Source organism: Chiloscyllium punctatum, chromosome 41 (assembly GCF_047496795.1).
Source record: "Chiloscyllium punctatum isolate Juve2018m chromosome 41, sChiPun1.3, whole genome shotgun sequence".
Lineage (NCBI taxonomy): Eukaryota > Metazoa > Chordata > Chondrichthyes > Orectolobiformes > Hemiscylliidae > Chiloscyllium > Chiloscyllium punctatum.
This window is the reverse complement of record NC_092779.1, coordinates 10,480,266-10,496,863: the sequence shown is the minus strand read 5'-3', so window position 1 is coordinate 10,496,863 and position 16,598 is coordinate 10,480,266. Positions and strand designations below refer to the sequence as shown.

Sequence of the window (16,598 nt, the reverse complement as noted above, 5' to 3'; positions counted from 1 at the left end):
AGCTGTCTGAGGAAGAAGAGACATTGTTGGGTCTTTGTAACCAGTATATCCACATAAAGAGTCCAAGAAAGCTTGTTGTGGATGACCACTCCCAGGAGCTTGACACTCTCCACTTGTTCCACCTCTATGCTGTTAATATGTAGGGGGGCATGAGTAACATCCCGTCAAAAAGTCAATAATGAGTTCCAAGTCTTCTGAAACTCACACCGGCAAACAGTAAACAAATCTCACAACCCAGCTGCAGTAATCAGTTTAATATCCATTATTCTTTTACAATTTTTAACTTATTTAGAGCAAGTAGGCCTAGTATTTTTACTAACATTTACTAATTTAAAAGACAAAAGAACTAACATCTCCTTATTATGCAAGCAGACTGGACAGATATCCTATCAGAAGTAACAGCCAGTAGTTAGCACATGTTTTAACCCATCTCCTGGCTCCCAGGACAGAAGCCCCTCAAACCTTTGTGTACTATAGACAAAAAAAAATGTAACACCATGGTAACTAGAAATTTAATATATGTAAGAACTGCATATGGGGATTCTATTGCCGCCTCAAACTTGTGCTGTGATTGCTGAATGAAGAGGCAACTTTTGCCACTCACTGATTCCGATCATTATTGAACACAATACCACACCTGTCATCAGCATGGATACCGCTAACTGCTTTCAGTTCTGAGGAAGGGTCACTAGACTCTATGGTAACTTGTTTTTTCTCTCCACAGATGCTGCCAGACTAAAGTTTCTCCAGAATTGTGTTTTGTTGCAAATCTCATGCTTCCACAGTTTTTTGTTATTTCCTAGTGTTAGTAATGACTTTGAGAACAGACGATGGGGACAGGAATGAAGAAGGACTTCAGAACTTAGGGGAGAAGCAAAGGCAGGAGAAACAAGTCAGCTGAAGACGATCAGGATGGTCAATGGATGCTGGAGAGTACAAAGATAAGAATGGAGCATGAACAAAAGGCATAGGAGGAAGAGTAGATCATTCACCTCCAAGCTTGCCCTAGTCAACATGATCGTGACTGGTTTGTGGCCTCAACTCCTCTTTCATGCCAAGTCAGCATAACTGTTAACCCACTGATTTTTCAAGAATATTCTGCTGAATTCCCTATTGGACTTCTTGAGGGATATCTTAGATTGATGGCTTCTTGTTAAGTTCTTTTCCACAAGAGAAAACATTCTCTCTGTACCCATGGCATAAAAACCTTAATAATTGTAAAGACCTCTATTAGATCATCCCTTCTTTTACAAGAGAAGAGAGATCTTGTCCATCAATCCATACAATTCTGATATCATGCTTATAAATCTGTCCTGCAGCTTCTCTAAAACCTTTATATTCATTTTATGATTTGGTGACCAAAACTGTATACAGTACACCTAAATATGTTCTCACCAAGATCTGGTGCAAGTTTAGCATAGAATATGGAACACAAGAGCAGAAGTAGGCCTTTCAATGAAATCATGGCTGATCTGGTAATCCTCAACTCTACTTTCCTTCCTGTTCCTCATATCCTTACTGATTAAAAATTTATCTATTTGGATATACTTATGACAACAGCCCCCTGTGTTATAGAATTCCACAGATACAACAACACATTAGCCAAACCCCTTCCTACCAAGAATTCGGCTGGTGGTAGTAGGTCGAAAAGAAGGTTACCTCAGAGTACAACAGGATCTTGATCAGATTGGCCAATGGGCTGAGTAGTGGCAGATGGAGTTTAATTTAGATAAATGTGAGGTGTTGCATTTTGGAAAGGACTCATACATTTAATGGTAAGCTCCTGAGGAGTGTTGCTAAACAAAGAGACCTTGGTTCATAGTTCTTTGGAAGTGGAGTAACAGGTAGATATGATAGTGAAGATGGCATTTGGTATGCTTGCCTTTACTGGTCAGAACATTGAATATCGGAGTTGGGAGGTTACCTTGTGGATGTACAGGACATGGGTTAGGCCAATTTTTGAAATACTGCACTCAATTCTGGTCTCCCTGCTCTCGGAAGGATGCTGTGATGCTTTAAACAGTTCAGGAAAGATTTAAGGGATGCTGCCAGGGTTGGACGGTCTGAGTGAGAGGCTGAATAAGCTGGAACTATTATCCCTGAAGCGTCAGAGGCTAAGGGGAACCTTATTGAAGTTTATGGAATCATGAGGGTCATAGGTAGGGTGAATAGCCAAGGTCTTTTCACCACGGTAGGAGAGTCCAAAACTCTCCTAGCATAGGTGAGACGGGCAAGTTATAAAAGGGACCTGAAGGGCAACATTTTCACACATGGGTGGTGCATGCTGGTAATGTCTTCTACTGTGAGATATACTTCTACTAAAGCATAACTCCTATTTAATTCCATCCTTCCAGTAGTGCTTAAATTGCTTTTTATGAACTTGCTCATTTGTGGCATCACCTTTAGCCACCGATGTTTTTGCACACCAAGATACATTTGTTCCAGTACCCCACCTAGTACTTTCAAGTACTATGCAACTTCGATAATCTTTCTACCAAAAAGTACTACTTCACATTTATCTGCGTTACATGACATTTGACAACTGTTTGCCCAGTTTGCAAGCTTTTTAAAATTCTCCTGTAATTTATTGTCACACATCTCAATATTGACCACATCAGCAACTTTAGAAATTGGGACTTTTAACATCAAAGTCTAAACTGTTCAAAACTATTGTGAGCATCGCTGGTCCCAGGACAGATTCTTCTGGAACAGCTGTTAGCACTTTCTACGGAATAAGTATCTTCTATTCCCACTCTCTGCTTTCTATCTTGAAGCCAGCTTGCTATCCATTCTGCCACCTATCCCCTGACTTCATATTCTGTCACATTATTTCTTATTTTATTATGGGGCACTTTAGGTCATTGAAAATCCAAATAAATTATATTGATTGCAAGATGGTCAAACAAGATTCTCCCTTTTAAAATTAATGGTGACTATTCATAATTTTATTTCTTATTTCTAGGATTTCATTCCTTTTCCTACACTAATGTTAAGCTGACTGGTTTGTAATTCCCTGGACATATTCTATCCTCCTTAAATATAGGAACTGAGGGTCGATCTGAGAGAAAATTAATTAATGACTCCCTCTTAACATATGAAGCCAGACATTGCACTACATCCATGTTGTAAACTTAATTATAATCCATTCATTTAATAAAAACATTACAGAGTCAGGAATAAAGAATGTTAAATGTTCAATATTTTAAAAAAAAGGAAACACTTCCTCGTTTACAAGTGAAAGAAAATGAAATTTTGGATTTCAGGTTTGCATCTTTTTAAATTTAAAACACTATTAATTAGAGATATAGGCAAATAGAACATTCATGAAGGCTGCATCATATCACATCCACAAAGTTATCCTCAATTAAGGTGAGCCAAGCTAACTCAACTGATCAAGTGATACCAGATAATCCACTAAATTTCTCTATTCAAATGGGCTGGTATTAAATTGGAACACTAAAACTGAATAGGTATAACACATTATGATGAAACAGATTCCCAATGAATTTACTCACCTCTGCATGACCAGAAAAGTGTTAGTCATGTATTCCTCATCACTCCTTGATTTCTGCAGTTCCTCTGCCAAAACATCACTCATGGTGCACTGCAGGAGATAGGGCACTTCTACATTCCGGTCACCATCAAATACTCCATAGAGAGCCTCTCTATTATCACAAAAATTATTCACCGACAAGGCAGCTACACACAACCTGAGTTTTAAATACAGAAAACAAGTTTACCATTAGTTTTCACCACAATACTTTTTCTTTTAAAAAAAAATCTGACTTTTTCAGTTGGTTTAATGAGACTTCCAGGAAATGTCCATGATTAAAATACAGATTGTAACTTTATAAGAATAGCTACACCATCTCAAAACACCCACTCAGGTTGATCTTAAAATATGCAGGGAATAGTTTAATTGTAATGTATAAAATCTCATGTAAAATCTTTATAGAAGAGTGTATATCATCCTCTATCACTGCATAATCAATCCTCTAATTACTTAAGGCAGCCTGATGCTTAAAAATGCTAACTACACTCATTTTAACAAAGATAATGCGCAGCATTTTTAGGAACTGCCATGGTCACTTAAACTCTGTTCTATAAATTGAATTCCTTGAATATTAATTTTCCGAGGTCACTTTCATTTGTCATTCTTTTCAATTCTTTTGTAAACTTGGTTCAGACAAAGAAAAAGAAGCCTTTGAATTTATAAGGATCCATTTAGACTGTAGCTCTTTACTTCTGAAGACATCGGGATCTTATACAGATGTAACTGTCAGTTCCTTCCTGTATCCTAGCAACAGCACAAACAAATGAAAGAATCTTTTACAAACAGATCAGATCATAACAGACAGAACCTAGCCTCGATGGTTGCAAATTATTGGAAGAACCAAACTTCTTTTAACTGACTTTCACATGAGAACCTCTCAGAGCAGATGAAAAAGATTCTTTACAGAATGCAGATTTCCTTTTCCCTGCAACTATCGCAACCTAGACATACCTGTTTTTCACTCCAGAAGCTTCTACATAACCGTGACTCCACACAGCTGGTGCACTGGAAGCCTCACCAACAGTAAACGATGTGGAGGACTGATCTATCTTGAAGCAACGCATGTTACTGGAATAAGTGGTGTGGGTACAGGAGATTTGAGAAGACAGGAAAAATCTATTAGACAACTTTGTATGGTTCAAGTCCCACCTGCTTCAGAGGAGTGTCATAACATCTCTGAACAGGTTGATAGAAAATATCAAAATGTATCAACAAGCACATCATCATTTTACTTGTTTTAAATGTATGAATGCTTCTTAACTCCAGTGGCAACATTTCATTAGGATTCTGAAAGACGTTTTATAATAAGCATAATGATGAAAATGTAAATGAGAAATTCTACAGAAACTGGGACAAAACAATCAAAACACACACACTGTTCTACTTTACATCAGTGGTGTGTTAGTGATATTAACATACCATGGCATGCAATATTTTCTAGGGCTCATTTTATCACAGAGGTCAGATCTCAATCATCAGTATTGGCATTTGATACAAGAAAGATACAAAAATAAATTATCTTCTGCAAAATCAAGCAGTTCAATCAGCCTTACTGACTTACAAGTTATCATGGAAGACAAGTGCTCTGCTTTATAACTGTTTATACTATTTCTATCTCAATTTTATGCATTCCTTACTGAATAAAGATGAATTCTTCACTCAGGTGAATTTTTAAAACTACATTTTTTTTACATCTGCTATAATATCTCTTGTTGTATTCCCACAACGCAAGTATTTTCAAGCATGGAATTTTGTCATTGAATCATTCTGTGGTCAGAAAATTTCCCAACCAACCAGACATTTTTCCAACAGAACTTTCACTGTTAAACCCAATTTCACCTCAGAAGCAGATTGGAATGTTTAAGAAGTTTTTCTTTTTTCACTTGACCTTGTCTCAGTGGTTTGCTTACATGTTAGGCCCTCTAGCCCCTCAGCAACCATTTAATTCCCATGCCAACTCGTTGTGCCTGCCCTCTCCAAATAGCTCCTCATACTCCATGCCAATTAATGCCACTTCAATGCTAATTCACCCAGTGTACATACTGTGCAGAATTAACAATCATTTGGTAACAATTACATGTGTGGACGACAAAAAAAACAACTATTATTCATTTTGGTACGAAAAATGTTGATAAAGCAGACTAGGGGAAAAAAGGCTAAATATATTATCAAAAACTGTCAACCACAGGCAAATAATTCCCTTCTTACAAGCTGTATGAGCAAAACAAAACCACATATGAGAATCTGAGCTCTCAGTTAAACCTCATTCTTCATGCATTTTTAAGCACTGAAGTGCCATGTGTTAGCATGGTGGGTATGAAAGCCATTGGGGGTCAGGTCGCATGTCATAATATTCAAGGGAATGGGCCTACTGCAGGGAAGTGGGATTAACGTAGGTAGTAGGATATTTATGGTGATACCTAGAATAACCTTGATGGGCCAAAGAGCCTCTTCTGTATTGTATGATTCTATAAGGGGACATGGGTAAGACCTGTAGACTGTAACTTTTCAAAGGTTTCTGAATCTAGATTCTGTTGACTTGGACCTGAAAACTTAACCCACGTCAAGAAAAACTGGAGATGTCAGCGATGGGGTTGGAAATCCTGCAATCATGTCATCTCTGCCATTTTAAAATTCAGCTTACAGTTTCTGTTCTAGAGAGAGGTATGCAAATCTGGGCTGTAGTATTTAAAAGGGTACTTTCTTTTTAAAACAATCCAGATACCTTCAATGCATCTAGTACTGGCAAATATAGAAATATTAAGTTATTAAGTTCTGTCCTGGTTAATTGCATTCTTTTCTCATGCTTGAGTGATGATAAGTGATTTAAACATTCAGTAAAGTCTGACGTTCGAAGACTGCGTTCACCATGTGCCACAGAAACCTGCACAGCAGAACAAAATTGATTGCTGACACAATATTAAATGGATATAATGATTGCCTACTTCAGCAGCTCCAAAGTTTTGTGATCCAGGACCAGCCTGGGGTTTCCAGTCAGGTCTAGTTCTTGCAGTTTCAGTGGCAGATTTTCAGGCAACGTGATCTCGGTCAACTCATTACAGCTCAGGTCAACGCACTACAGAAAGAAGTACACAGGCAATAGGTTTGGCTGGATTCCAGTTCATCAACCTCCTGTTTCCCATACTTACTGTGTTATGCAAGATTCTGTTAACTACTGCCTCAGGCAAAAATCCAGGAGAATTATGAAATGTACTCTTGCAGAAACCATGAGCGCCTAAGCTTTCTTTCCTTCTTTTGCTTCTGACTGTACGGGTGAGTTAACAAATTTATTTCTGGTTCAACAGACTCCCAAAAAGGCAGTTATCACAAAAAAGAAATGTACAGCATATTTCTGAGTTAAAGCTCTCAACTGTACATACCAATTCCCTGAGTGCAAGTAACTGGTTTTGACCTAATTCCTGAGTATCATCTTACTTGTGTACACTCATATAGAAAATATCTACCATTGTCAAAGCTTCAAAGTCCTGATCACAAGAATTACGAGAATGGAAACTAAAAATATTATTCTATTTGCAAAATTAGGCAAAAGGATTTGTAAGTTTACAATAAATAAGTAACTGAAATTTTTTTAAAAAGCCTATACGAAAATCCATCATAAATTTGATCCTTGATTTAATTTGCCCAAGCAATAAATTTGTTTCCTCTAAAGAAATCTAATTTAGATGGAATATGAATCTATCAATGGTCTTCCTGGCAACTAAAGAATAATGTTCTCCTAAAATATGCTTTTGCTTTATTTGATCCAGTCAAATCACTTTTTCTAATTCTGTGAATTGACCTACTTAAGCATCTAGATGCAGATTAGAGATCTAAACAGTGAGGGCTTCTTTTAAATTAAGAATAACCAATTCCATTCACATTTGTAACATTTCAGATTGCAGCACATTCAAAATACTCATTTAATCAAATGTTTCAGTTCAATCTCGTAATCACTGACAATAATGGATGTTAAGGACTAATATTAGACCATTATGTTGAGAGCCCATAACATAATCCAGCCTCAATATTTCAAATCCGTGTTAACAGCTTGAATTGAACTGTCTAAATTATATTCTCAACATAACAGATGTTGTTACTTTCAATGCACTCTCGCAGCTAAGAATTGTGCATTTTTCTTTTGTTTCCCTAAATTGAAACAACAAAAGAACCTGATGAACATAACAGAGAATCAGTGCTTGAAACCTGGTGCGGTTTCTGGGATAGAAGAGAAAGTTAGGTTCAGGAAACCTGCTGTGGGTTCAGCAATGGGTTCTAATACAATCGGTTATCACTTAATTGGAAGTAAATTGAACCTTTACGTTCGGGGATAATAGAGAAATGACCATATTAAACAAGAACAATATACAGTTCTTAGTGTTGGTAAGAGATTGAAGGATATCGTGAGAAGGAAGGTAAAGTTGGTTTAAGTCAATAAAAATAGTTTAGGTTTAAAGTTAATAACATATTCCCATTCTTAAAATTTCCCATTTTTTATCTTCTAACCATGTCATACTGGCACAGATCAGAGTCAACAACACATAATTTAAAAATCTGGAATATATTGTACAAAACATTCACAATGTCAGCTTTTCAGATACCAATTATTAAATCAGCAAAAAAAAAACAAAGAACTGTGGATGCTGAAAATCAGAAACAAAAATAGAAATCACTGGAAAAGCGCAGGTTTGGCAGTGTCTGTGCACAGAAAACAGAATTAATGTTTTCGGTCCAGTGACCCCACCTTCAGAGCTCCAAAAAAGGGACGATAAAACAGTTATCGAGTCATAGAGATGTACAGCATGGAAACAGACCCTTCGGCCGAACCGTCCATGCTGACCAGATATCCCAACCCAATCTAGTCCCACCTGCAAGCACCCGGCCCATATCCCTCCAAACCCTTCCTATTCATATACCCATCCAAATGCCTTTTAAATGTTGCAATTGTACCAGCCTCCACCACTTCCTCTGGCAGCTCATTCCATACATGTATTACTCTGTGTGAAAAAGTTGCCCCTTAGGTCCCTTTTATATCTTTCCCCTTTCACCCTATACCTGGACTCCCTGACCCCAGAGAAAAGACTTTGTCTATTTATCCTATCCATGCCCCTCATAATTTTGTAAACCTCTATAAGATCACCCCTCTGATGCTCCAGGGAAAACAGCCCCAGCCTGTTCAGCCTCTCCCTTTAGCTCAAATCCTTCAACCCTAGCAACATCCTTGTAAATCTTTTCTGAACCCTTTCAAGTATCACAACATCATTCCGATAGGAAACTGACCAGAATTGCACGCAATATTTCAACCTTGGCCTAACCAATGTCCTGTACAGCCGCAACATGACCTTCCAACTCCTGTACTCAATACTCTGACCAATAAAAGAAAGCATACCAAGCGCCTTCTTCACTATCCTATCTACCTGCGACTCCACTTTCAAGAAGCCACGAACCTGCACTCCAAAGTCTCTTTGTTCAGCAACACTCCCTAGGACCTTACCATTAAGTGTATAAGTCCTGCTAAGATTTGCTTTCTCAAAATGCAGCACCTCACATTTATCTGAATTAAACTCCACCTGCCACTTCTCGGCCCATTGGCCCATCTGGTCCAGATCCTGTTGTAACCTAAGGTAACCTTCTTTGCTGTCCACTACACCTCCAATTTTGGTGTCATCTGCAAACATACTAACTATTCCTCTCATGCTCACATCCAAATCATAAATGTTAACTCTGCCTTCTCTCCACAGATGCTGCCAGATCTGCTGGGGCTTTCCAGCAATTTATATATTAAATCAGAATTTTCATTGTCATTTTTAAAAAATGTTTTATAGATATCAGGAGTTGGATGTATTTTCTTGCCTTAATTTCAGAGAGTTGCATCACTTCAGGGAAGACTTCAATACAGTTAGAATGTGCAATGACAGTGTGCATCCGCTTGCAATTCGTAATGGTAGTTGGAATGGTTTTCAGTTTGTTCCCACTTAGATCGATTTCTTCCAGTTCTTCGAGTTTTGCCATTTTACTGTGAAAGATTTCATACATATTAATATAAACTTCATCTCTCATCATCAGAGGAAAGGCAAGCATGTTGCCTACAATTAACAATGTACTTCTGGATCTGTATGAGATGCAATATCAGAACACTGCTTCTATATCAGTGGCACTGTGGCTCAGTGGTTAGCACTGCTGCCTCACAGTGCCAGGGACCCAAGTTCAATTCCAGCTTCAGACGACTGTCTGTGTGGGTTTCCTCCAGGTTCCCTAGTTTTCTGCCACAATCCAAAGATTAGGTGAACTGGCCATACTAAATTGCCCATAGTGTTCAGGGATATAAAGGTTAGGTGCATTTGTCAGGGGTAAATATAGGGTAGGGGAATTGGTCTGAGTGGGTTACTCTTCAGAGGGTCAGTATGGACTTGTTGGGCTGAAGGGTCTGTTTCCAGGGATCTGTGATCAGTGATCAAACACCAAAGGTTTACAGCCTGGGAGAATAAAACTTTCTTGGGAAAGCTACATGAATTAAAACAATTACAAGAGCTATTAATTTCCAAGAGTGGAGAAATGGTTAGAGTCATACTCCCATACTACCAACTCTATAGCCACATCTAGACAACTTGCTGTGTTCACACAAGTCACTTCAATGAAAAATCTTCAGCATGTGGCCAGTGGAAAAAATACATTTTCATTAGCAAAATGGGTTACAGGAATCTGTTCACATGCAGATAGAAAGAACTGTATTTATGTAGCACTTTTCAAGATCACCTGTCACAGTGCACTTTACATCAAAAAATAATTCTTTAAGTGTAGTTATTGTCATAATGCAGGAAATATTGCAGGGAATTTATGCGCAGCAAAGTACCACATACAGCACTATGATAATGACCACACACGGAATTTATTTAGAATCAATTGGAGGGTAAATGTTGGTCAGGACGTCAGTCTCCAGTTTTTTGCTCGCATCCTGGATTGGGACTTGAAACTGGATTCTCATTACTCAGAAGTACTAATTGAGCCACTATTGAACATAAGCTCATCTCTGAAAAATGAATCAGATTTACATTTATATTGAGTTACTGTTTATTCATTTGGTAAAAGTTAAAAACAAATGAGCATAGTAAATAATATCTTCAGCGACAGAACACTTATCATCCAGCCATTCATTATTTTTAGAATTCCATTTTATTGTCACATGTACTCAAGTACAGGGATACAGGAGTACAGTGAAAAATGTACAAAGTCACCATTCCTGGTGTCATCTTATGTATGAGGGTATCTAGGTACAAAGTCTTAGGCAAAAAGTAGAAAAATAAAGAAATAAGTTCAAATTACAGTTCGTTGTTAGCCACTGGCCTGCAGATGCTCCAGACTGGGCTTAGCATCACTCAGTGATTTTTTCCGAAAGAATCAAAGAAATATTACAGCACTAAAGAAGCCCATTGCATCTATGTTGGTTCTTTGCAAGAGCAACTTAGCCAGCTCAGCGGCCTGATTCTTGGCCCATAGCTTTGCAATTATTTGTTTTCAAGTAATTGTTCAATTTACTTTTGAAAGGTATGATTGAACCTGTCTCCACCTCTCTCTCGTTCCAGATCCTAAGCAAATTCACTGCACAATGTTTGACATCATACACGACTTGAGGTACTGAAGCAGCCAAATTCATACACAACCAGAGCTGTACAAGATTCAGGCATGGGCTGATTAGTGACAATTAACATTTGTGCTACACAAGTGCCATGCAAAGACTATCTCTGACAAGAATGAATCTAATCATCTCCCCTTGACATATAATGGAATTACTATTGTAGCATCCCCCACCATCAACATCCTACATTACCAACAACATAAGCAACAAATAAACAATTTAATTCAACAATATAAATACTGCAGCTACAAGAGTGTGGGAATTGTGAAAAGAACAATTCAATTCTTGACTCTCCACTTGCCAGATGTGCATAACACTCAAGAAGCTCCATACCATCCAAAAGCAGGCTACTTGTTTGGTACTCTATTCAGCACCAAGGCACAGTACCAGTACGGTGTTAACATTTCGAAGGTGAACCACAGTAGCTCATCAAGGCTCTTCTTCCAACATCTTTCAAATCTGTGACTTCTAAAACCTAGAAGGTCTTAGAACCAACACATGCATAGGAACACCTGCAAAGATCCCTCCAAGTTACACACAATCCTGACCTGGAACTATATAGTTGTTCCTTCAATCACCAGATCAAAATCCAGGAACTGCCTCCCTACGCCCCATGAACTGTAGCTCACCATTACACTCTTATTACCAATTAGGGAAGGCCAATAAATGCTGGGCTAGCCAGCAATGCCCACATTCCATGAACAGAAGTGCTACAGAAAACAAAAACCTCATGTTATCTTTGAATAGTTAATTCGCTGATGCTTTTGTTATAAACTGGTATCCTCTGGTTCTCAACCCTGTCAATAGGTCCATATTCTCTCCATCTACTCTTTTAAGATCCAGCATGATTTTTAACATATTAATTACATCTCTTCTCAACCTACTCTGAGAAGCACAGTTCTACTTCTCCAAGTTACTCTCGTAGCAAAAGTCCCTCATCTCTGGCCCATTCGTGGAAATAGTTTCTGCATCCTAACTGCTTCCTAGCCTTCCTAAACTTTGCTATATCATCAAATTACTCCCTTATTCACTTAAGTCTGCTACTGCATTCCTGAGAATCACTGTACTCTATAAATAGCCACTGAGTGCAGCAACCTTTTAATAAAACTTTACATATGGCCATCAAACAACTTAGTTTTCACTAACACAATTCTCAAACAATAGAATTGCACTGAGAATTTCTCTATAAATTGTACAGTTAGGTGTGGAGAATCGCACCTGGCTGGAAAGCTCTGGAGTCGGTTGTAAGCAAGATGTAGAACCTTAAGACAAGTGTGACCAGTAAGCAAGGGTACACATTTATCTGTGAGATAATTATTAGTGAGGTACAACTCCTGTAATGCACTGTTGCTTTCTTCAGACATGCAGGAAGGTGGAAGTATCTCCAGTTTATTTGCTGAAGCATTCAGACATCGTAAACTGTGGGAGACAAAAAAGAACTTCCAGTTACTTGTCAAATGTTAATGCATTAACTTTGTAAAGTTACGTATTTTAATGAAACAATGTCCAAAATGCTGCAGCAGGTCACTGAATTCTCAAACGTCAGCATATACATCAACCATTGAAGCCCACATACGGGAGTTGACTAATACACACAAGATAAAAGAGAATGAGCAGCATTGACGTATCAAGTTGCCATCTTTGTTATTTGACACACAGGGTCTGCTCTATTTTAGCATGTTTTAAACTCCTGCAAATTTTTGTGACATCAAGACTGAGACTAAGTGGTTTCAAGACCCCATTCCTAGTTTACTCCAAGCAAATGTACAATCTCTGGAGAACAAGATGGACAAACTCAGATCACAACTCAGCTTCCAGCGTGAACTGTGGGACTGCTATGCACTCTGCTTCACAGAAACTTGCCTCAACCCATCCATTCCCAACTGCTCACTTCAGGCTGATTGTCTTACCCGAGGACACTGTACAGTCCATACAATGGATAGAAAAACAAAGGATGGAGGGATTTGCTTTTAATCAACAACTTGTGGTGCATGGACATTGCAACCCTGCGCAGCCATTGCTCCCCAACCCATCAAATGCCGCCCCTTCTATCTACCACAGGAATTTACCACTGCTATACTAACTGCTGTGTGCATACCACCACAAGCAAAAGTTGAGGGAGCTCTGGATGTGTTGTACTCCACCACTAACACCCTGGAGATGGAACACCTCAAGGCCCTGTTTATTGTAACTGGTGACTTCAATCAAGCCAATCTAAGGAAGGTATTGCCCAAGTACCACCAGAACATTACCTGCCCCACCAGGAGCCTGAACATTTTAGACGACTGCTACACCACTGTGAAAGATGGCTACCACTCTATCCCCCACCCTCATTTCAGGAACTCCGACCACAATGCCGTGTTTCTTCTCCCGGCTTACAGGCAAAAGCTCAAGCAGGAGACCCCCCTCGCAGATACAGGTCCAGTGCTGGTCGGAGGAGGCAGAGGATCAACTCCGGGGCTGTCTGGAATTGGCTGATTGGGCCATGTTCAAACAGTCAGCAAGTACCTTGGACGAGTACGCCACCACCGTCACAGACTTGATTACCAAGTGCGTGGAGGACTGCACACCGAGGGAGTCAATCTGGGTGTTCCCCAAAAAGAAACCCTGGATGAATCAGGACATACAGAAAAACCAGGCATGAGGCCTTCAGATCAGGAGACCCGCTCAAATATAAGGATTCCAAGTCTGACCTTCGCAGAGCCATTAAGACAGCCAAGGACCAATACCAATCCAAACTAGAGAGCCAGACAAGGACTAGAGACCTAGCAACTATGACAAGGACTGAATGACATCACAGGTTCTAAAATGAGACAGTGCAAGAAAGCAGACGATGACACATCCCTCCCAGATCGTCTCAACGCCTTCTATGCTCGCTTTGGGCAGAATTTCGGCGGAGCGGTAACACCTATTTCAACAAGTCCTGACGAACCTATTCCAACAATCACTGCATCAGAGGTCAGATCAGTTTTCCTTTGTGTGAATTCAAGGAAAGCAATGGGACCAGACGGAGTACCAGGCCGTGCACTCAAAGCATGCGCAGATCAACTGGCAGAGGTCTTCTTGGACATCTTCAACCTCTCCCTGCAGTAGGCCACTGTTCCTGCTTGTTTCAAGAGGGCCAACATCAACCCTGTGCCGAAGAAGGCTCATGCAGCATGTCTCAATGACTACTGCTCAGTGGCCCTAACTTCAGTCGTGATGAAGTGCTTTGAAAGGCTGGTCATGGCATTCATCAACTCAAGCCTCCCCAGTACTCTTGACCCACACCAATTTGCCTATTGGATCAACAGATCCACGTCAGATGCCATATCACTTGCCCTTCACTCCTCCCTATAACATCTTGACACCAAGAGCAGCTATGTAAGAATTCTACTCATTGACTACAGTTCAGCCTTCAACACTACTATCCCCTCGAGACTGATTACTAAACTTAGTGATCTCGAACTAAGCCCACTCTCTGCAACTGGATCCTCAGTTTCCTGACCCACAGGCCACAACCAGTGAAGACTGGGGACAATATTTCCTCACTAACATTCAACACTGGACCCCCCCAGGGATGCTTACTCAGCTCCCTACTGCACTCACTGTATACCCATGACTGCGTCACCAAATACCATTTACAAGTTCATTGATGATACCACCATAGTCCGCCAAATCTCAGACGGTGACGAAACAGACTACAGACGGTAGGTGGAAGACCTGGAAAAATGGTGCACTGAGAGTAACTTAGCTCTCAATGCTGGCAAAACCAAGGATCTCATTATTGACTTTGATGTGATGTTACTCATGCCCCCCTTCACATTAACAGCACAGAGATGGAACAAGTGGAGAGTGTCAAGCTCCTGGGAGTGGTCATCCACAACAAGCTTACTTGGACTCTTCATGTGAATGCACTGGTTACAAAGGCCCAACAATGCCTCTTTTTCCTCAGGCAGCTGAGAAAATTTGGCATGACAGTGAATACCCTTGCCAACTTTTATAGGTGCACCATTGAGAGCATTCTGTCTGGATGTATCACTACCTGGTATGGCAACTGTACATTCAAGATTGGAGACAGTTACAGAGAGTGGTGAACAAGGCTCGGACAATCACAAAGGCCAAACTCCCATCTATAGAGTCCATCTACAAGGCCCGCTGTCAAGAAAAGGCCACCAGTATTCTCAAAGATCCATCCCACCCTGGCAATGTTTTCCTACAACCTCTACCATCGGGGAGAAGATACAGAAGCCTGAACACACGTACCTGCCGATTTCGAAATCGTTTCTACCCTACTGTTGTTAGAATACTGAATGAACTCTCAAACTCTTAGCATTCGCCTGTACCTGTGATTTGGAGTCGCCAGTGTGGGACTGGGTTGTATAAAGTTGCAAAATAACACAACACCAGGTTATAGTCAGCTGTGATCACCTGATGAAGGAGCAGCGCTCCGAAAGCTAGTGCTTCCAATTAAACCTGTTGGACTATAACTTGGTATTGCCTGTACCAGTGTTTTGGTTTTTGCTGCTGTTTACCTGTTACTAACTTACCTATGCTATTTAACTATGTGATCTTTCTGTATTGCTCGCAAGACAAAGCTTTTCACTGTGCCTCAGTAGATGTGACAAGAAATTCAATTCAATTCAATTCTAAAGTTTCAGTATACCCTGGTAAATCTGTGCTCTACATTTTCCAAAGTCAATCTATCATTTCAGGTGAAGCTGCAGAAATTGAACGCAATACTCCAGATACACAGTTTGATCAACACATCATGACAACAATCGGCAGAAGCATCCATTTCCAATCCCCTTGAGATGAAGGGCAAGGTTTCATTACAATTTTTATAATACTTTTTTGTAATTGTGCTATTAGTGATTTCTGCAGACAGAAAACTAAATCCCTTTGCTCCTTCACCTTCGTAGTCTTGCACCATTCCTAAAATATTATAATTTCGAAGTGGATGGCTTCACACTTCCCCTTATTGAATCTGATCGCCTTTAGCTATTTTACTTGTTTTGTCTATTTATGTGTCTGCGTAGGTTCCTGCATTTCATATTCAGCACAGTGTTTATGAAGTACAGTCATTGTTGTAACTTTTGCAGAGTTTACACACAATTTGTGCCCTGCAAGGTCCCATAAACAGTGACAAGATAAATGACCTGATAATCCAGTTTTAATGTTTGTTTAAAAATATGGTCGTCAAACAACTCGGTCTCTCTGCTTTTCAATGAGAGTCATGAGATCTGTTATGTCTATATGAATAAGCTTCAATTCAGCATTTCAGACCAAAAATACATCTCAGGTTATACAGTAATTTGTCAGCTCCAAAGTGAAGGTTACATGTGCTCGAGTCTTCAGTGGGACTTGAACCCCTGACTTTCTAACTCAAACAGCGTGGTCACTGTGCCATGATCATCATTCAACAACATTTAA

The 16,598-nt window shown here is 39.7% G+C and overlaps 1 protein-coding gene across 1 annotated transcript in view; it reads right to left on the bottom strand.

Annotated features, from left to right (window-relative positions):
- The window catches only part of LOC140464837 (PH domain leucine-rich repeat-containing protein phosphatase 1-like), a 183,380-nt gene that overhangs the window by 14,847 nt on the left and 151,935 nt on the right, over positions 1–16,598 (bottom strand). Inside the window, exons 11-15 of the mRNA XM_072560355.1 lie at positions 12,405–12,605; positions 9,404–9,566; positions 6,499–6,629; positions 4,505–4,621; positions 3,516–3,710 (exon numbers count right to left, since the gene is read on the bottom strand). Coding sequence (XP_072416456.1) covers positions 3,516–3,710; positions 4,505–4,621; positions 6,499–6,629; positions 9,404–9,566; positions 12,405–12,605 — 807 coding nt within the window. The remainder of the gene's footprint in view (positions 1–3,515; positions 3,711–4,504; positions 4,622–6,498; positions 6,630–9,403; positions 9,567–12,404; positions 12,606–16,598) is intronic.